This window comes from Canis lupus, chromosome 6 (assembly GCF_003254725.2).
Source record: "Canis lupus dingo isolate Sandy chromosome 6, ASM325472v2, whole genome shotgun sequence".
Classification (NCBI taxonomy): Eukaryota; Metazoa; Chordata; class Mammalia; order Carnivora; family Canidae; genus Canis; species Canis lupus.
In genome coordinates, this window is record NC_064248.1 from 75622102 (window position 1) to 75644893 (window position 22792).

Here is a 22792-nt window from a genome sequence, read left to right on the forward strand (position 1 = left end):
AATTGTACATTTGGTATAAGATAGATCTTGGCTCTATACTACCTTAAAGCAATAAAAATAATTGGGTATTTGGTCATTAAGTGCTGCTACTGGGGCAAGGGATTATCAGCAGATATAAAGAAAATGGAACATAAAATCTTTGTTTCTTTTATTTTATAAGATGGGAAGACTGAACATATGCATGTGAAAAATATCTAAGGATATATCACAAAAGCGGTTGATATTCCCAAATTAATGTGGGTCTCTAACAAATTTTATGCAATTCTTCCTCGCTGGCAGCACAGAGTGTAGTTCTGCACCTGCCTGAGAAGATGAAGAGGAACAGCTCCTCCTTGGGCCCCCTCTGAAGTCTCTGAAATAGCCAGCCTGGCTCATCACCCTTGGAGAACTGCTCATATGCTGTCAAAGTTGTGCTGTAGGCTATCTGACAGAAAAACGGGTGTTTCTACAAAACTCAAAATCAGGTACAAATCTAACCCATAAATGTGAGGGTCAGAGAAATAAAAGATGTGGAGGATAGTTCAACTGATACAAATGAATCAAATCTAGTAGACCCTCTCCAAGTTAGAAAGGAATCCCATGGTCCCATTGGCCTAGACCACCATGTCCACAGACCTTTGAAGCCCAGTGAAGCAGCAGGTCAGTCAAACCAAGGCAGGTCATTTATTCACTGCAAATTAAGGGCACAAAAGTGGGTATGGGGATGTCTTTCATGCTTTCTCTCTCTACGTGAAATTTCATCAGAAACTATGCTGTCCTAAAGTTACTGCTGAAGTATTTTGGCTTCTTCATAAGAAGCAAAGCAAGCCTAAGAGCTGCATTAGGTACAAACTGAATGAGAAAAGCCAATTCTCTTTTTTGGAAAGGCTATAACATCTACAGCTGCCCTCATTAACTAGACCTTAATAAAATGGCAAAGAAGTCGATAAGTCAGTCCTTGAGATGTTCTCAACATTTTCCCTTAGTATTTATATTTACTTCGGATATCAGCAACCAACAGAGAATAAGGCTTCTTTCACCCCTTTAGCTTTTTCTGTCTGGTCATCAATTTGGACTCATTACATCCTCGTGTACCTGGTGCCTTATCTCTACAGGTGCTTGCCTTGGGATGAATTTTCCTTAAATTATATGTAAACCAAGACATGGAAACAGAAGAAAAAATTTTAAAATGATTTTAAGAGTAACACTGTAATTCTTTACCTTCTACCGAAAATGGAATTCCCTGTTGTGGTGAGAATACTACTAAATTATCTGTTTAAAAACTTTTATTATGTTGTTTGCAGTTCAAATGTAAAGTTATTCAAAGTAGAGTCTATAAAATTAAGATGGAATCCTAACTTCATCAATTACTGGCTGGGTAACCCTATGCAAGTCATTTAAATGTTCAATGTCTTAGTTTCATCCTTAGAAAATTGGTGATTCTATGAATGGTTTCAAGGAGAGTTGTGTTGAGGATAGAGAGATAAAGCAGATAAAGTAATTGCCATGAAGTGTTGCATAAATGTCACCTATAATTATTAGAAATACAGTTGACCCTTGAACAACGTGGATTTGAATCGCAAGGGGTCCACTTATACCTGGATTTTTTCTTTTCAATAAATATATACAGTGATGGTGCATGGTGGTTCAGACGGTTAAGCGTCTGCCTTCAGCTCAGGTCATGATCTCAGGGCCCTAGGATCAAACCCTAGATTGGGCTCCGTGCTCCATGGGGAGCCTGCTTCTCCCTCTCCCTCTGCCTGCCACTCCCCCTGCTTGTGCTTACGCTCTTCTCAGTCAAATAAATAAAAATAAATAAATAAATAAATAAATAAATAAATAAATAAATAAATCTTTAAAGGAAAAATACATGCAGTACTGTAAATGTATTTTATTTCTGCACATTTCTTTTCTCTAGTTTACTTGGTTGTAAGAATACCTTTAATGTGCAAAATAGGTGTTAACCAGCTGTGTGTTATTGATAAGACTTCTGGTCAACAGTAGGTTATTAGTAGTTAAGTTTCAACAGAGTATAAAGTTATATGTGGATTTTCAACTGTGCAGGGGATTGCAGCCATAACCCTCCTGTTATTCAAGGGTCAACAGTAAATAGAAACAGACTGTCTCAGTCAAGAAAGGAGTCAAATATCAAAATGAGCTGGCTTGAGGTAATACATTTATAATATTTATCCACCTAAGAGAACAAAGCAAATCAATAGGAATTAGTGTGCTGAAAGAATATTCCAATATCCAATCAATATGGTTTCTGAGATAAATGTTCTAAAAGGTTTCCAGGGGAACTTTACCATATATACTGCAGTTCAAACTCTATAGAGTTTTGAAAAAGTTCTAGAGCATATCTTTAATTCATAGTTCAGTGAAAACATGAAGACTTAGTTTAGCAAAGAGTGAAAAGTACGCATTGGAAGCATGACTAAATCTCAGTGTTGTCACTTAACTAGCCAATAATCTTAAATAATATAATATTTGAGCACTGCTTATTCATTTCCTATCTAATTCACAGGGTTGATCTGAGTATTAGATGGTAGGAAGGTAAAATAATTAGTATACTGTATGGCACTTAACAAGCACCTAATATAAAAATCTATGTATTAATAAGAGTTAAGGTAACCTACTCTGCTCTATGCCACTGTGTAAAATAATTTGCTTAATAATCTTGTGAGGAAGATATATTAGGCAATATTATTTTCATTTTACAAATGAAGAACCATACATTAACAAAGATGAGGTGACTTATTTAAATACCTAATGGGTGTTTATAGATGAGAATGGATATAGGTGGGAATTAATTCAATTTTTTAACAACATATCCTTTATTCCTTTTTACTTCATTATGTTACGTCTTATTAAAATTATGTTAGATTTGATTATAGAATCCACACCTTTATCAACCAGTCTTTGTGACTGATCTGTCTGGTCATCTGAAACACAGTGTTCTCAATAGGAAAAAGATTTTATTTGTGTGACACAAACACACGCGTGCACACATACACAGAAACACACACAGTCTCTGCATGAACTTTGTTTTGATCTTCAAATGTATTCATCCAGAAACAGAGGGACACATACCCTTCACTTTTAACAATATATCTATTTTAACCATTTTTACTTGTGATAACTGTAGGAAATGGGGTCAAGCATTTGTAGACCATTACAATTCAAGTTCTATTTCCTGTTTTTCAGTTGAGACAGCACATAAAATTTCTAATACAGATCCATAAGGAACTCTCTTCTAAGGGTATTGAGAGTTCACTTTTGGGAATCTGTGGAGATTCAGGTTCATTATATTTAGACTAGACACAAACCTAGGCTGAAAAACCAATGACAACTCTACTTTAAAATAATTATATGGCAAAATATAATCAAAATAATGTACTTAGTTTTAAAAATGGGCACTGTTTCTTTAGTTGTAAAAAAAATGGGCTATTTTTCTATTCACAAATAGCTGATGCTACCAATAAATGTTTACCTTACAAATTAAGACACTATGGTAATATTTTCCCAATATGTTCATTTCAGCAACTATACCACAAAAATCTATTTTGAATATGTTCACAGAAATACTGTTCAATGAGAAATGACATTTCTGCATCCTGAACTTAAAACCGAAACAAAACTTTTAATGTAATGGAATTAATCAAAGTTGTATTAACAGAATACTAATACCTTATAGTATAAAAGATATAATTGACTACTTTTTCTGATTGTTTTTTTTTGCCCTTCCTTTTTCAAGAGAAGTTAGATTGAAAAAGTTTCTGCTCAACTTTCAATTATTCAAGAAGTTACCCATTTTGTGGATTATTCATTCTTGTTCTCTTTCCTACTTCCTCTATTTGACCATTTCACATCTCAGTCATTCTTGCAGAGGATGTAAAGAAGGGAAAGAGGAGTATTCTGAAATCAATCAGATATGGACCTTTCCTGCCTAGCATGGGATAAGTTAAAAAGTCATGGCTGAACTTAGGTTTTAGTATATCTGGTTGGTTTTATTTGGACTATCTTATCTAGTACAAATGCAGATAACTAAGTCTTGACAAGATAATCTTAAACTTGTAAAATAATATAGATTTCAACTTTATTTAGTTATAAAAATTATTTTTTAAGAGCAAAACTAAATTGTCATTAAAATCTTGTGCTAGACTAAGTTGGTTTTAAGTCGATATTAAAGTACAAAAGCAGATGTTTTTTTCCCATCCAATAGATAACTATGGAGTCTAAATGTAGCATACAATTTTGTCATTATCAAACTTAGCCTAATAATAGTAATAGCAACATTGATCCTTATGATCATAAATGGAAGTTCAACATGCCTATAATACATTTATAAAACATATAAACTTATTTTTAACTCTTACTTTCTGAATATATTTATTTAATATTATAATTTTTACCTGTCTTCATCCACTGTCTCACCTAAATCCTCAGTCTGAATATCATCCATACAAATACATTTAAATTCCATCATCTGTCTGAAAATTTATTCACTATTTTAGTCTAAGTGACTCTCTCCTCTTAACACCTAGCATTCTAGATTATACTATGTCTGAAATTAAATAACACTAAAAAATAATGAGACATAGTACTTGCTTATAAGTTGAGGAGTCACTGCTTTACTATCTTATTGTATACAGTTTTCTGATATTTGAGTCACTAACTATAATTATAAGGTCCCTGTGAGAAAAAGGTGATTCATGTATTTGGAGAATATTTGAGTACCTACTCTGTTAGGAATTTTGCTAAATATCGGGGACACAGCATGAAAAAGATGGATACATTCTCCTCATTTGTGAGCTTGTATTCTAGCAGAGGAATGTGTACAATTAAACAGAGATAATTAATATAACTATAAATATATAAAATTACATAGTATCTTAGCAATAAGAAGTACAATGGAAAAAGATTTGAGCAGAATAAGGAAAGATCAGAAATACTGGGGATGTTAAAGTTAACTAGGGTGATTAGGGTAAGCCTCATTATTGATTAGGAAGATGGCATTTGAGCAAGGACTTGAAGAAGGTGAGAGAGATAGAGATACAGATGTCTGGATATCTGAACAGGAAGAAAGAACATTTCAGGCACAGGCAGTAGATAGTGAGATGGTATAAGGCCTGAGTATAAGGTCTGGTGAATTTTAGAAATAGTAAGGAGTCCAGAATGGCTAAAACACATGTAGGAAGAGAAAAGTAGCAAAAAATTAAGTCAGAGAGGTAATAGGGGTGTGTATGTAGGGGGTAAGATCAGGGTATCTACTCATATGGGGCTTCTTAAGCCATTGCAAGGACTTTGGTACTTACTCTAAATGAAATAAAGAAACATTGAAGGACATAAGTGTAATTTGGTCTGATTTATAATTTAAGAGGATCACTCTTAAAGGTCCCTGAGTAGGGTAGCCTTTCTAGGAGGAAGGCCAACTGGGCCTGTTGTAAGTAAAACATTAAAAGAGTCTTACTTCTGGGTAAGAGCAGAAGGAATGAGAAGTGAATGGGATATGGATGTATGTTGAATGTAAGGCCAATAGGATTTCCTGATAAATTAGATCTGGAGTATGAAAGGAAAAAGGGAATCAAAGATGACTCTAGGCTTTTTGGCCCAAACAACTTGAATGAAGGGGTTGCCTTTAACTTAGATGGGAAAAAGCAGTATGTGAAATAGGCATTGAAGAGAAGATCAAGAATTCACTTTTGGATATGTATAATTTGAGATGTCCGTTAGACTTCTAAGAGGACATGTCAGGTAGGTATTTGTTTATGAACCTAGAGTTTAGGAAAGAGGCCTAGACTATAGGTCAGAATATTGGGGATTCATTATTATATAGATAGTATTTAAACTGTTAGACAAAATGTGAACACCAATGATGTAAGATAATGAAGAAAAGAGGACCAAGAACTGAACTACAAGGGACTCCAAAAGGAGGATAGGGAGAAAAGGAAGAATCAGACTAAACAAGATCAATTGGACAGATGGGACAAAAAATAAGTGAGTATTGACTCCTAAAATCCAAATGAAGTCCCATCAAGTGCCCCTCACTTGATGGGATGAGCACTGGGTGTTATTCTATATGTTGGCAAATTGAACACCAGTAAAAAACAAATTTATAAAAAAAAAATGAAGGAAATGTGTTAAGTAGTAGGAAGAAGGACTCGGTTGTTTGAAATGATGCTGATAGGTTCAGTGAAACGATGGTCAAAAACTGCCTGTGGATTTAGTAATGAGGATATTGGGGTGACTTTGGAATGATTTTGGAGGAGTAGTGGGCTTGAAATGTGGAGTGGCTTAAGAGAGGATGAGAGGAAATAAGTTGTAGATAGAGAATATAGACATTCTCATCTAGAGCTTTTGCTACAAGGGAGAGGAGGACATTCAGGGACGAGGAACCAAGGAGTTTTCTTTAGGATAGAAAAAATAACAGTATGTGCGTATACTGATTAGAGTCAACAAGCAGAAAAGAAAATCTTAATGATGTAACAGAAAGCAAGGAGAATTGCTGGACTGATATCCAGGGGTAGGCAAGAGCCCAGCCTATTCAGTGGAGAGTCTGGCTTCAGAGAGGAACAGGAACAGTTGATCTGTACTAACAGGCAGGCATCGGAGAATATGGGTGCAGACTCTTGTAGATGGGTAGATATTATGCCAAGTGTCTGGGAAGTTATAATCTGAGAGCTTTAATTTTTTCAGCGGAGAAGAATCAGTAGCCACTATGGTGGGAGAGAAAGTGGGAGAGTTTGAAGGCAGAGGAGAGCAAATGAAATAATCACCAGATGAGGAGAGTCAATGGACTAAGGAAGGATAATATGGCTTTTGGAAAGGGTTAAGGCTGCACATCAGAATTTTTACTGTGAATTTAAAGTGATATCGGTCAGTGTGATTGAATGATTTTTCCAGATCCTTTTAGAGATAGGTAGAGAGTTGGAGTCTGTGAGGTTTATCGTTTTATTGAGGAAGCACAGTGATGTGAGAGGAGAAAGGGTGTCAAGGGGTGTCATGTGATGAGTGACCACAGAATTCAAGCCATGCAAAGAGGGCAAAAGAAAACAGACAAAAAAGGCAAGGTTGGAAGGAAACGTCAGAATATTAGTAGGTTGGTGGTTCTGATAGGGCGAAAGATGATTGGAGTTGTATGAGGCGATCTGAAAAGAGGACGGAGTCAGAAATGAGATTCATCAGTCGACATTCAGTTTCTTGATGTTCCTGACAGTACCTCGATCAGACCTAGTTCCTGAAAACTCAGGAAGTGTTTATTAAATTGGGTCTAATTATATTTTCACATCAATACCTTGAAGCAATGGACTAAAATATGGAAATACTTGATTTTAGTACAGAGGCTTAAGATTCAAAGGTCAAACATAACATAAAAGACTTCCTAAAAAATATCAAATTTTGAATGAATTAGTGTTCTCTCAAGTGCATTAAAATATATCTTTATAATGTATAAATTTTGTATGAATCAGTACATATGATAATAGTTATGGATAGTGCATGTTGGCAAGCTTGTTCTCTGAATTTCACAGATATCATCAGTCGGCATGGTTGACTCTGTGACATAAAATTCCATGTGCTTATAGAAGAAAACAACAAAATATCATATCTTGTATAAAATAAAGGAGGACCTATTATTGATGAGATTTTAGTATTTTCATCTAATATTTTAATTGTGATGCGGACTTTTATGTTTTTCTCAATTTTGAGAGAGCAGGCAGGCTATTTGTTTATCTAGTAAACTGGATTAGATTTAGGAGCAGAAAAAAATGGAATTTATGAAGGAAATGTTATAAGCACTTTGCTTTATTTCATCTTCACAACGATTTTTTAAAGTGGTTTACGACTCCTATGTGACTAATGGGGAAACTGAGTCCCAGAGGCTAGCCAGGATATGAAACCAGGTCAACCTTATTCCAAATACTATCAAATCTTACCTATGCTAAGCCGCCTCCATCAAATCCATGATTTAAACTCTTTTGAGGAGTAAGTCTTAGGGACCCAAGACTGGCAATGTGGCATTCACAGCAGAGCCTCGGTCAAATGCAAACAACTCCAACTCTCTGAAACTCTGAGTTTAATGCACACTTAAGATTGACTATGTCGCATTTGTACCTGGGGCACTGTAAGCTGCATTTGTTCTGTAATTATCTTCAGTCAAATTTCAGATGGTATCAACATTCTGAAACTTTGACAGTAGTGGTCAGGAATAAAGCTCCTTATTTCTGAATTTAATATATCGGCAACAAGTGCTATAAGCCTCGTTCTGAATGTTTGTATTCTTTATATGCTGTTCAACTGATATTTATTACAAGGAATGAATAGAAAGGGGGCTGTTCAAAACAGGCAATGTGTCAGTATGAATGAATTATAACTGATAGTCTGGTAATTGAAGGGGAGATGGGAAAAACTACAAAGTTAATAACAGAACTCTTCAAGTTTTTCATTCTTATCTTGTGTAGAGGGTAAGCAGCTGCACATACTAAAAAAAGTTCAGTAAGACAGCCCATGATGAACTCGAGTCAATCTGGAAAAGTTCAATTGCATTAATGACACCAATTTAAAGAAGATAATGAAACATTCTTGGAAAAATTTCCAACCGGAATGATTAAAATAAAATATTTTGATAAATATAAAGAGATTGTAATTTTATCTTGGAAAATTAGTTTGTGTATAAACCTATATTTCCGAAAGATTTTGGTAAATGAGGCAATACTCCACTGAGTAGGAAGTAATGATTATAGGGAGATTTCAGAAGGAGCAATCTGTTGTACATGAGAAAGCAAAAACATTCAGCAATTAGGTTGGTAAATTTGGGAGAAACTGTGCAGGTTGGTTACATCTTAAAGGAAAGAGAGAGAAAAAACAAGAAGAGGGGATAGACTGGAATGGTTTGCTTTACCTCTAACCACTCTAGTGAAGAGAATCAAGAGCTCAGTAGGAACGTAAGCCAGGAGAACCAAGGGTCTCCTGCCAGACTGCCTAGTTCAGTGGCGTTATAAAGAGAAAAGCCAAATGCAGGTAAGGTAATCGATAATCTGATACAGTGATGCAATTGATTGTGCCGAAGGGTCGTGTCTGGCAAGAATTCTGAGAAGCCTTTGTGACCTTGGCCAACAATGAGCTGATTGCCAGAGGAATAAATCTGACTTAGACAAAACCAGTTAAAAAGTGATACTTGGTTGTCTCTCTCCCTTTCTCTCTCTACTTCAAAAACAAGCATATTGAAAAACAAACATATATAATAGTGAAATGAGCTGTCTAATAATCTCACTGCATATTTGGCCGATGAATTTTTCCCTGATTGTCAATCAGCCACTTTACTGAGCACCTGCTGTGCCTGCATGTTGACAGTGGCTAGTGAGGACCTGGAGACAGCGTAGGGTACAGCACTTCTTGTTCTTAAGCAGTTTATAGTGAAGCTGGGAGGGAGTGCAGAGTGGTAGAGAGGGGGCTTGCGCGCTTCATCACCAGTTCCATTTTGTTCTCTTACACTTTTCCAGGATTTACAGACACAGAGGATAGGTTGATTACTCTGACTACTCAGAAAAGGCTCTGCTGTGACTCAAGGAAAGGTTATCAGTTTAGGTGACAGGGCTCAGAACAGACTTCAGAAGGGTGATGGTGTAAGGGCAGCTCTTTTTACAAAAATATGTATTTTGAACCGCACTGTGAACTCCATCCCCTGTGGAGTAAGTGCTAGTGATACACATAAGCATTGCTTATTGATTTTATTTCCTGATGAAGATATCAAAAAAAAAAAAAGTTGAAAGTCCTGGCATCAGGCTGAGAAGATGGCAAGAGGCAGACCTGGTACTTGTTGTCATCACATTCTCTAACGGAAATATGGGGAGTCAATCTTCAGTTTGTTTTGACACTGTCATCTTAGGTAGAAGTGGACTCTAGAGAGGAAAGGTAGTCTTATAATAAGGGAGGGGCTAGTGATTTTCAGACAAATAGCAATTCCAAGGGTTGTAAGGGAGCCATTCAATAAGGCCAAATACTAAGCTTTACTCTAAATAAATGGTCTAATGATTTGCCAGACACCAAAAAGAATATTTATTGTTAATTGAGAACAACCGCATGGTAACATTTTCTCCCCAATTCACATAAGGCACTCCGAAATAGATTCCCCCAAGAACTATATACATATTGCTAGAGTCTCTGTTTCTCTTATGCTTAAATTTTTACAGATTCTTATCATTTAATTGGTTACTCATATCCTCTTTTCCTAGCATGGTTGAAAAAAACTCCCTTTCCTCATTGAAAGTTGAGAATATTATTTGTCTTCGGTGTTTTGCATGCATTTGGGGGAAGGGTGGAATAATTGGCAAGTCAGTAAAACACATAATAACGCCTTCCACTCTGACTGCCTTTCATTTTAACTAACAATAGTGATTTCGCCCACTATGATGCTGGTCGAATCTATTCTTACACAGAAATAAGTTTTAGAGGATGAGAGAAAAATCACTTAATTGCTGCAGAATTAAGACGGACTTTCACGTTAATTCATTTTCATTAAAGTCCTTAAATTATAGTATCAGTCTTTCTGAAGCTATGACAAATCAACAATCAGACTTAAAACTGAACCACTGCCCAATTAAACCTCATCATTCATTGTCTCGCTTTATCGTATAAAACAATTTACTCTCTTATGACCATGTATCAGCTCTACAGACAGGCGTAGGCTATTTATTCAGAGCTCACAATATCATAAAATGCATTTATCTCTGATAGACATAGGATTTTTATTTTACTATTGAATTAAGGTCTGAGAAATAAATAATAAAATATCTGCTGGCATGGAAAGTGATGCATTTACCCATGGAGGGCTGCATGTAATCTTGGTAACAGAAAGGCTTACGAGAAGAAGGTTGATTTACATGCAGCATGGATGTTTATCTACTTGCCTCCTCTCTCTCTCTCTCTCTCTCACTCTCTGTCTCTCCCTCTCTCTCTCTATATATATATAGATAGATAGATACACATACCTTATGTAACTATATATTATAGTATTAGTAGATCCTTAATGCGTGCTCAATAAACAGACTATATGTTTTTATTACAAGCAGAAGGAAATATTTTAAAAATTGATGGTATACTTGGCCATAATGTGAAAGTCAATAAATAATGAGAAATCAGTATCATCCAGACCATGTAATCTCAATATAATTCAATAAAAATAATGTGATGACTGAAAAAGCTCCAAATATATTAAAGTACTAAAAACAAGTGAGTAAACCCTAAGAAAGTAGAAGGAGCATAATAAAAATTGTTGCAGTAGGAAGTAGAAAGGTAAAAATTAACAATGGAAAATAAACCACCCAGTCAATAGAGAGACTAACAAGCCAAAAAGTATTATTGGAAAGATTAGTAAAGTAGAAAAACTTCTGGCAGGATGGATGATAAAAAAAAGAAGGAAAAGACAGATGGCATGAGTAAACAATATTAGAGACAGAAAGGAAGACATAGGCACAGATATAGTAGAGATCTGTAAAGTGCATAGGAGAAGCCTACGGGCAATGCTTGCCAATAAAACTGAATACCTAAATGATGGAATAGGTGATTTCCTAGGAAAGTGTAACTTTTGCAAAAGTGATGCAAAAGATATGAAGTATAGTATAAAATGGGAAAGAAAAAACTGTCATATGCAGATAATTTAATTTTATACATAAAAATTCAAAAGAATCATGTATTCAGCACCATGGCTCAAAGTAAGATCAAGATACCAAAATTACTAATGTTTCCATATAACATCAACGGAAATTTTTTAAAAGTCCTTAAAAAATGAGCACAATATAAAACTAATAACTTAAACTGCTTACTAATAACGCTAATAAAATGTGTACAAGTCTCTTGAAGAAAATCACAAAACCTTATCAAAAGACACAAAATAAGACCTAAATAAAGGTAAACAGCATATTAATAGATAAGCATATTAATAAATTATGCTTATATAATAAGCAGATTAATAGATTACAATGCTTACTATCACAAACATCAATTTTTCCCAAATTAATGTTTAAATCCAAGCTAATTTTAAAAATGACAATAGATCATTTACAAACCACAACAAGTTACAACTAAGATTCACATGAAAGAACTGAATACCAAGAACAGCAAGATAATCATGAGAAAGAAAAGAAATGGGGTCTTGTATTATCAAATACTGAAACTAAGTATTAAGTTTTAGTGATTACAAAAATGTGATACTGGCCCAGGAACAGGGAGATGAGCCAATAAGGCAGAACAGAGTTTGGAAAAACATCTTTTGTATGTAAAAGAGTTTGAATTAAAAATTAATGAGGAAACAAGGGATGATTTCATAAATGTTGCTGGAACAATTAATCATCTATTCATATGGAAAAAGTAAATTTTGATCACATATAACACAGGGAAATAAGTTGGAAATGAATTAAAGGCCAAAATGTGAAAAGAAAAACTAATAGCTTTGGAAGAAAATACAGAAAAATATCTTTATGATATTAAAGTAGGAAAGAAGTTTTTACATAAGCTGTGAAAATGCAGACCATAAAGGGAAGAGTGAAAAATTTTATTACATTAGAATTAGCAACTTCTCCATGACAAATGGCATCCTAAGCAAAGTGAAAAGACAAGCCACAACTGGGGAGATAATATTTGTGACCCATTTTAACCAACAAGGGACAAGTGTTCACATAAATAGATCTTTCAAATCACCAAGAAGCTAACGGACAAACAAGAAGAGAAATAAAATGGGCCAAAATAAATATGGGCCAAAACAGACAATTTGTAAAGAAAGATTCTATATTTGCTAATGAAAAGAAATTAAAAAATGCCAATCTCACTAGTTATTAGGCAAAAATAAATTAAAATATCAGCCTACCCTTGATCCATCTTGTTGGCCAAAACTTAAAATATCTAATAATCCCAAATGTTGGCAAGAACATGAACAGTGGGAATATTGGTACTTTAGCTGGTATAATTACATGCACATTGACTTTTTCTTTTTCTTCTTTTTTTAGAAAAAGAGAAAGCATGAGTAGTGTGTGCGTGGGACGGAGGGAGGCACACAGAAGAGGGAGAGAGAGAACCTTAAGCAGGCTCCATGCCTAGCCCAGAGCCCAGGGCCCAGAGCCCAGTGCAGGGCTCAGTCTCAGGACCTGAGATCATGACCTGAGACAAAATCAAGAGTTAGAGGCTTAATTGACTGAGCCACCCAGGTGCCCCTGCACATAGATCTCTTGCAAATAAATTTCAGACACATATGTGGAATGCAAAACTTGCAGACATTCAATGAAAAAATCCATTATTTCCTCCAACTCCCACATGCATTCAACCACCAAGTCTTGCCAAATTACCTTCTACATGTGTGTCATATCTCTTTCCTTCTCACCATTTCCATCATTACGAACTTAACTTAGTCCCTTTGTCTCCTTCCTGGACGACCTGGATAGCCTCCTAATTGGTCTCCCTGTTCCCTCTATTCCGCTATTCCCATCACCGTTGCCAAAATCATCCTTCACAAAGTAGCACTAGTGTTAGCTTCTAAGTTGCAGAAATGGCGAGGTTATTCTTCTACTTATGCTACTTCAATTGATGTAGAAAGAGTGTAAACTCCTTAAAAGAGCAATGGAAACCCCGTGGTGCAGGTCAGGGGAGGTGATGAGTTTGGTTTTAAGTAACATTATGTTTGGGGTGTTTGTGAAATACATAGTTATGTACAGCATGCAGTTGGCTATACCCATCTGAAGCTCAGGGGAGAGTCAAAGCTTGACGTGAAGTAGTCATTACCCCAAAGACCAAGGATATTCAGTATGTTATTATATGGCAGTTTAGTGCTGATTTTTGTAGTCACTCATTATGTATTGCAGTGTCATTTCCATTTTTTTCCAGCACTCAGTTTTAATAGTTCCCTAGTATAATAGGTAGAGACCTTATTCTACGTAGGTTCCTAGCGGAATGTAATATAAACATACAGATATAAGGGCGCTTGGGGGGCTCAGTCAGTTAAATGTCTGCCTTCAGCTCAGGTCATGATCTCAGGGTCCTGAGATCGAGCCCCACGTCAGGCTCCCTGCTGCTCAGTGGGGATCTGCTTCTCCCTCTTCCTCTGTCCCTTCCTCCTGCTTGTGATTTCTCTCTCTCTCTCTGACAAACATTATATGTTCTCATTCATTTGGGGAATATAAATAATAGTGAAAGGGAATATAAGGGAAGGGAGAAGAAATGAGTGGGAAATATCAGAAAGGGAGACAGCACATGAAGACTCCTAACTCTGGGAAACGAACTAGAGGTGGTGGAAGGGGAGGAGGGCGGGGGGTGGGGGTGACTGGGTGGCAGGCACTGAGGGGGGCACTTGACGGGATGAGCACTGGGTGTTATTCTGTATGTTGGCAAATTGAACACCAATAAAAATAAATTTATTATAAACAAATAATAATAATCAAATAATCTAAAAATACAAATATATATTTGTTAAAAGAATGCTTATTTATCTGTCAAATATTTATTTTTTAAAATATTTTATTTATTCATGAGAGACACAGAGAGAGGCAGAGACACAGGCAGAGGGAGGAGCAGACTCCTCACAGGGAACCCATGTGGGACTCGATCCCAGGACCCTGGCTCACACCCTGAGCCAAAGGCAGATGCTCAACCGTGAGCCACCCAGGTGTCCCTATCTGCCAAATATTTATTGAGCACCTGCCATGGATGCTGCCTTTTGTTTTAGTGGCTCCAAATAGAGAAACAATAGTGCCTGATTTCAGGAGTTTAAATAATCTGACCAAATATAGAGGGATATACAGAAATTAAAATTAAAAGTGAGGTATAAAATTTATATTTTATAAAATATAAAATTATTACAGAGGAAAAAACAATTCTCTTTGTTTATAAGGGATCAGGAATATTTCTCAGGATAAATGTCTTTTGAAGGTGATAAAGACCTGGTTGAGGAGGTACAGCAGTGAAGAAAAAGGGATATTTTGGGCAAGAAAAAAAATGGTATTGTTCTTTATGTTACGAGTAATCAGCCTGATGCACTTGGGAACAACAATTTGGTATTACCTGACCATGAAATGGAAGGGGATCCGGGTCAGTTGGAATTGCAGATCAAGCTCGTCACACAAATTGTGTAGATAGCTTTTCTGTACACTACAGTTCACTTAAATAAAGCTTTTAACATAAAAGAGTATCTTTGAATTACGGAGGGAAAATGATGAATCAGGATGTCAGGTGGCAAGCGGATATGGAGAGTGAAGATTGGGGGGCACATGGACAATCAAGATCAGGTTTAATCTCAGCCTCCAAGTGAATTAGTGTCATTATAAAAGTCACTTGTCAACTTCAAGCACATTCCAAGCACTTTTTAGCTAGATTGACTGGTATTTGAGTGAGTCCTTGCCTCAAAATTAAGCATTCCACTGTCGATACCTAAATGCCAATACACATTATATTGTCTCACGCCTGGACGCCTCTATCAGGACTATTCCCACCTTGTCACCTCTGATGCTGACACTACACTTACTTTCCCCCTATCTACTCTTTCTTCCCTCGCCAGGTTCCCAGAGGGTGTATTTTACTCCTTAAGCAACCGGCTAGGCCTGACGCAGAATTCAGGGGCAGATTTTTTTGGGTATAATTTTGTGAAAGGACTGATAGGACAAAATCGTTTACTGATTACGACTTCTGTCAATGGCTGATACATCATCGTGTTCATCAAACCTTTTGCTCCCATACTAACTTTGCAGATTGTTTCGCCATGTCTACTATGTCTTTTTGTTTTTTTTTTTATTTTTATTATTTTTATTTTTTACTTATTTATTTATTTTTATTTATTTTTATTTTTTTCTTTTTTTTTCTACTATGTCTTTTTGCATAGATATTTCCAGAACACAGAGATCATGAGCACAAGCAAAAACTCCCTAAATAATATTCACAAGGAGTTCCAACGATGCTCACAGACTTTTCTGAATCAAAGCAGTGTAACTTGAAATTCATGTCCTGACAACAAAAATTTCTTGATGCAGGAGGACCACTAGGAGATCATTATAAAATGACACGTTTCTTAGAAGTTTCATGTTTATATTTGGGGATGATTTTTTTTCCTAATCCTCTTTTAAAAATAGATATTTATTTACTCCTAATACTCAGCTAAACCTACCTGAAGACCAAGGGATGGGTTATGGTCAGCTGTTATGATATTTCTCAGAAATTGTAATTTCAAAATAGAATTTAATGTGTGAATGTATATAAATATATAAGCAGTATAAGTACAGAAATATCAATCCACACAAACATGTGGCCTATAACAATCTTAAAAAAATAAAGGTAGACAATGTCATCTTTCAATGGACCTAAATCTTGTCATTCTCTCTAAGTCTACAAATGGTCATTTTAGAATTATCTTCCCAACAACCCTCTATGTGGTTAGTTAGGTTGGTGCAGAGAGAGGTGTGTGTCCCTGTTTGCACTTTATTGTTTTCTTCAAATGAAATGTTCTCCTTTATTCAGCTGGTACCATGCCTCATGGAATCCCTCAAGCCACAGCCTTTCCTGAACTGTTCCCTACTAACAAACAGTCTTTTCCTTTTTTAAAACCACTTTATTGAAGTATAATTGACACACAAAGAACTGCACATGTGGAATGTATACAACTTGATGACTTTGGACATACACAAATGTTAATGATACCATCATCACAAATAAGGTCATAAGCATGTCCAAAATCTCCCAAGGTTTCCTCCTGTCCCCTTACTATTTGTGTGTGTGTGTGTGTGTGTGTGGTAAGAACATTTAACATAAAATTTATCCTCCTAACGAGTTTTGAGTTGGACGGTATTAAATTGTTACCTACAGACACCATGTGGAAAATGCATCTCTGTAACTTACTCATCTCGCATAAATGAGATTTTATAATCACTGAATAACGACATCTATTTGTCCATTTGGGCTTCAGTATCATTTCTAGGGTGACTTTCCCTAACCACACCAAATGGGTTTATTCCACTAGTGCGCATGCCCATCACATCCAATGTATCTTTCCTCTACTTGTTTATTTAATCATCCATAATTACTCATTTAATGTCTAACGCATTCACTGGAATGTAAGTTTCATGAAGGCAGGGGCCTGTTTCGTGCACGCCTGTTCCTTTGGCACCAAACATATTGCCTGAAAAAACTAAAGCAACACACACACGCACACAGTTTAACCAACTTGCTTAATGGCAGAGAGGTCATGACTTATACCCTCATAGTGCCTAGACATAACCCTTTGGATTAATCCTTGCTTTATTCTTATAAAATGAGGAGCCAAGGTCATTTGGAAGGAAATAAAGATTCGAGAATGCAGGAGGGCATGGGAGACTCCCACAAAGATTCAAAGGGAAATGTCATCAACAAGAACATTGACAGTAGCATCGCCATTTCACAACATCACCACACACGTAAGTTTGGCCAGAGGTACAGGAAACACTAGTGAGCACTTATTATTTTTCAGCCACTGCTCAAGACAGTTGAGATACATATGTCAGTGACCAAAACAGAAAAATCCCTCCCATCTAATAACAGAATTTATGTGATGAGGAAGGAAAAGATAGGCAATAACTGTAACAGATCAGTAAATTCTACAATACTGAGAAGATGGTCAGTGCTATGGGGAAACCAGAGCAGAGTACGGGGCACGGGGGAGTTCAAGTCTAAGTAGAGCGAACGGGTGGGCCTCACTAAGTTCTACTGTGATTTTGAGGCAAATAAACAGTGCAAAGGTAGTAAAATGTGCTACAAGAGAGTAAGTCAAATATCTGAATACATGGGGGAAGTAAGTCAGGGGCATTAATAAGTGGAAGGAAGAGAGGTTTTCATTTTGATTTATAGTTTAAGATTTAACTTTTCAACAAAATTAACTTCAAGTTACAACACAATCAAAATAAAAAGTGTTATTTGCTAAGAGAAAACAAAGCATATTTCCAATGAAAAAAATTCAAGTTATGTAGAGATGAGAAGAATCTTACCATTTTTACTGATGTCGAGTTCTTTAAGATTAACTAAACTAGCAATAGTGGTTGGCAGATTTGAAAGGTCATTATCAGGAATACTTAGTTTTCTTAGAGCTTGACAGTTGAACAATTGCTGTAAAAGAAAATAACGATTAATTAGATCTCAATTTGGTTAAATCCATTCATACGCAAACTTAGTAACAAAACTCATTTCCCCATCTTTATAAATAGGGTAATGAAAGGGCCAGCTGCAAAAATCCTACCTCCACATCGTACCCTTAGTTGTTTCCAGAATGCTTCACATTCCATCTCCATGCTCTCACCTCCCTCTTCTCTACTATCCTAACTCAAGATGGAAGGTATTCTATTTCTTCCCCTTCTGTTTACGATGAATGTTCAACTTGCCACTGATCCTACCAGTTTTCTTCTTTCAATTACTTTCTAGAGTTGCCCCTTCCTTTTTGTTCTCACAGCTACCAGGAAAACCTTAATTCTCTTTCTCTGCAACATGTATTATCTCCATGTAATCATGTTCGACAGTTGTTTAGAACATCCAAGAATAGCAATAAAAGTGAATACATGAGCTCACATTTCTTTTGTGTCCCTTCATACTGTTTCATAAATATCTAGCAAATGAAATATTTAACTTTTGATATTTGGTAAAAAAAAATCAATATCTAGTGATTGATTCATTTCTGCCATCAGTCCAAAGTACTGCATGGGGAAGAGTCAAGTGTTAAAGCGATGGTTCTCAAATCCAGCATGGTTCTAATCACTAGTAAGTGAAGGTGTTGATTTAAAATGTGGATTCTTGGGGGATTCCCTGGGTGGCTCAGTGTTGAGCATCTACCTTAGGCTCAGGGCGTGATCCTGGAGACCCGGGATGGAGTCCCACATCAGGCTCCCTGCTTCTCCCTCTGCCTATGTCTCTGCCTCTCTCTCTCTGTGTCTCTCATGAATGAATGAATGAATAAATAAATAAATAAATAAATAAATAAATAAATAAAATCTTTTAAAAATTTTAAAAAATAAAATGTGGATTCTTGGACTTTACCGACAGAAGCACTGATGTGGTGGGTCTGGAGTGGGGGTCGAAATCTGCAGTTTTAAACAAGCACTCTTGTGATCTGATGATTTTGATGTGTGTGTTTCCAGTACCATATTTTAGGAAACAATGTTATATTTTTTAGCTATGTCAATCTCATTTTGACTACTCAAGATAGGAATAGTTGAAACGGAATATTTTATTCATTTCTGGAAGAATTGCCTTAATGAGATCTTTTATATTTGACATTTCTAATTCTATTTTTCTGAATTTCCACAGATGAAGTGTCTGGTATCCATGACTATGCAATTGGCTCACAGTACATTTAACTACTGCTTGTCCTTTCATGTAATTTGTTATTTATAGGCAAAAACAATGTAGAACATAATTATTATTTCTTAACTCATTAGTTTTTTAAAAAGTAGATTGTGCTAGTTGTTTCTTCAGATAAAGTATAGTTTCTTGCTTTAGGTTAGCCATATTTGGCTGCTTTCAAAGATTATTTCTAATATTTCATGTAATGCTAGAATTTCAGTATGCTATACAAAAGTATTACTACCTCTCTTTATAAAACCTGAAAAAGAGAACTTTGACAGATTGTTTTCACTGACTAAATTTCCCTTTAAAAAATAGAAAAACTGATATCTATATTCATGGTAGACATTAAAGTTTTGCCCAGTCTTTATCGTTCTGTGAGAACCATTCAGTCCACATGCAATGTGGTTAGTTATAGATGTATAGATTTTAGAAATTCAATCGCCTCATACTGATGTTGGTAAAATGTACTAATAACACTTTAACCTGATTATTATAATCACTTTATATAAAATTCAAATGATTTTCAAAACATTTTTTTAAAAATTCAAGTTTGATTTAACTTGAATTAAAGAATTTAACTTGAATTAAAATCAACTAAATTCTCAATTTTTCTCAAGAATTAGTTATAGGTCCTGGCTTTATCAAAGATTGATTGAACATATACTTATGGGTTCATTTCTGGGCTTTCCATTCTGTTCTATTGATCTATGTGGTTGTTTTTGTGTCAGTACCATCCTATATTGATCACTACAGCTTTGCAATATAACTTGAAGTCTGGAATTGTGATGCCTTCACCTTTGCTTTTCTTTTTCAAGATTGCTTTGGCTATTGGGGGTTTTTGTGCTTCTATACAAATTTTAGAATTGTTTGTTAAAGCTCTGTGAAAAATGCTGTTGGTATTTTGATAGCAATTGCATTATAAATGTAGATTGCTTTGGGTATTATAGACAGTTTAACACTATTTGTTCTTCCCATCCATGAGCATGGAATGTCTTTCCATTTCTTTGTGTCATCTTCAATTTCTTTCATCGTTGTTTCATAGCTTTCAGAGTAGAGATCTTTTACCTCTTTGGTTCAGATTTATTCTGAGGTATCTTATAGTTTTTGGTGCACTTATAAATGGGATCTATTCTTTGATTTCTCTTTCTGCTGCTTCATAATTCGTGTATAGAAATGCAACAGATTTTCTGTACATTGATTTTGTAACCTGCAACTTTCCTGAATTTGTTTATCGGTTCTACCTATTTTTTGGTGGAGTCTTTTGGGTTTTCTATAATGGAAGAAGTTTCTTCAACAGGAAAACTGGACAGCAACATGCAAAAAATGAAACTGGACCACTCTCTTATACCATACACAAAATATATTCAAAATGGGTGAAAGACCTAAATGTGAGACAAGAAACTATTAAAATCCTAGAGGAGAACACAGGCAACAACCTCTTTGACCTTGGCCATAGCAACTTCTTGCTAGATATGTCTCCTGAGGCAAGGGAAACAATAGCAAAAATGAACTATTGGGATTTTATCAAAATACAAAACTTTCTGCATGAGAAAGGAAACAATAAAACTAAAAGGTAGCCTACAGAATGGGAGAATATATTTGCAAATGACATATCTGATAAAAGGTTAGCATCTAAAATATATAAAGCATTATAAAACTCAACACCCCCAAAAAAAACAAACGATCCAGGTAAACAATGGGAAGAAGACATGGATAGATACTTTTCCAAAGAAGGCATCAATGTGACTAACAGACACATGAAAAGATGCTTAATATCCCTCATCATCAGGGAAATACAAATCAAAGCTACAATGAGGTATCATCTCACACCTGTCAGAATGGCTAATAATACAGAAAACAACAAGTGTTGGCTAGGATATGGAGAAAGGGGAGCCCTCATGTGCTGTTGCTGGGAATGAAAATTGTGCATTGCAAAACAGTATGGAAGCTCCTCAAAAAGTTAAAAATAGAAATGCCCTACAAGCCCGCAACTGCACTACCAAGTATATATACAAAAGATACAAAAATAGTAATTGAAGGGATACATGCATCCTGATGTTTGTAGCAGCATCATCAATGGCCAAATTATGGAAAGATCCCAAATGTCCATCATCTGATGAATGGATAAAGAAGAGGTGGTGTATATATACAATGGAATATTACCAGCTAGCAAAAAGAATGAAATCTTGCCATTTGTAAACAACATAGATGGAGCTAGAGACTATCATGCTAAGTGAAATAAATTAGTCAGAGAAACACAAATACCATATGATTTCACTCAGATGTGAAATTTAAGAAACAAAACAGATAAACATGGGGGTAAAGAGAGAGAGGGAAACCAAGAAACAGACTCTTTTTAAAATTTTTTAAATTTAAATTTAATTAACATATAACGTGTTAATGATTTCAGAGGTAGAGGTCAGTGATTCATTAGTCTTATATAGCACCTGGGTGGTTTGTCTCCCTCTTTGATTTTGTCTTGTTTTGTTTTTTTCCTCTCTTCCTCTATGATCGTCTGTTTTATTTCTTAAATTCCACATGTGAGTGAGATCATATGATAATTATATTTTTCTGATTGACTTATTTCATCTTGCATAATATCCTCTAGTTCCATTCATGTCATTGTAAATGGCAAGATTTCATTTTTTGATGGCTAAGTAGTATTCCATTGTATATATACTCCACATCTTCTTTATCCTTTCATCTGTCAATGGACAGTTGGGCTCTTTCCATAGTATGGCATCCTACCCCATCTTATGCCTACATTTTCTTTGATCACTGGGGAAATGAGGACATTAAGGTCAATGTGATAGTTTCTTTTAAAGCTAACTTTTTTTAAATATAAAGAATTGTTCTTTATTTGAGGCCATTTCCTCTCTCCCTTCATTTAATTGTTGTTACTGTTTTTTGAGAGAGAGAGAATCCCAAGCAGGTTCCACATCCAGCATGGAGCCCCACATAGGCCTCCATCTTACAACCCTGAAATCATGACCTGAGCCAAAACCAAACATCAGATGCTTAACAAGAAATTGACTCTTAACTATAAAGAACAAATTGATGATTACTAGAAGGGAGGTGGCTGGGGGGTGGGTTAAATAGGTGATGGAGATGAAGGAGGGCACTTGTTGTGATGAGCACTAGGTGTTGTATCTAAGTGATAAATCACTAAATTCTATACTTGAGACTAATATTACATTGTATGTTAACTAACTGGAACTTAAAGAAAAACTTGGAAAAAAATGTAATTTAAGAAAAAGAATGAATAGAGGTCCCTATATTCTTCTCCAATTCGATTTTATTATATTTTTTTAAAATATGTCATTTATTTATTTGAAAGAAAGAGAGCATGAATGGAGAGAAGGGACATAGGGAGAGGGACAAACAGGTGCCCCATTGAGCAGGGAGCCCAATGCAGGGCTCAATCCCAGGACCCTGAGATCATGATTTGAACCAAAGGGAGATGCTTAACTGACTG

The 22792-nt window shown here is 35.6% G+C and overlaps 1 protein-coding gene across 10 annotated transcripts in view; it reads right to left on the reverse strand.

Annotated features, from left to right (window-relative positions):
* Positions 1-22792, reverse strand: part of LRRC7 (leucine rich repeat containing 7) — a 491773-nt gene that overhangs the window by 249482 nt on the left and 219499 nt on the right. For all 10 annotated transcript variants that reach the window (XR_003124468.3, XM_025417997.3, XM_049111806.1 and 7 more), the window contains one exon: positions 17970-18087. Coding sequence is in view for 9 of the 10 variants with exons in the window: in XM_025417997.3 (XP_025273782.3) it covers positions 17970-18087 (118 nt within the window). In the remaining variant the exon portion in view is untranslated. The remainder of the gene's footprint in view (positions 1-17969; positions 18088-22792) is intronic.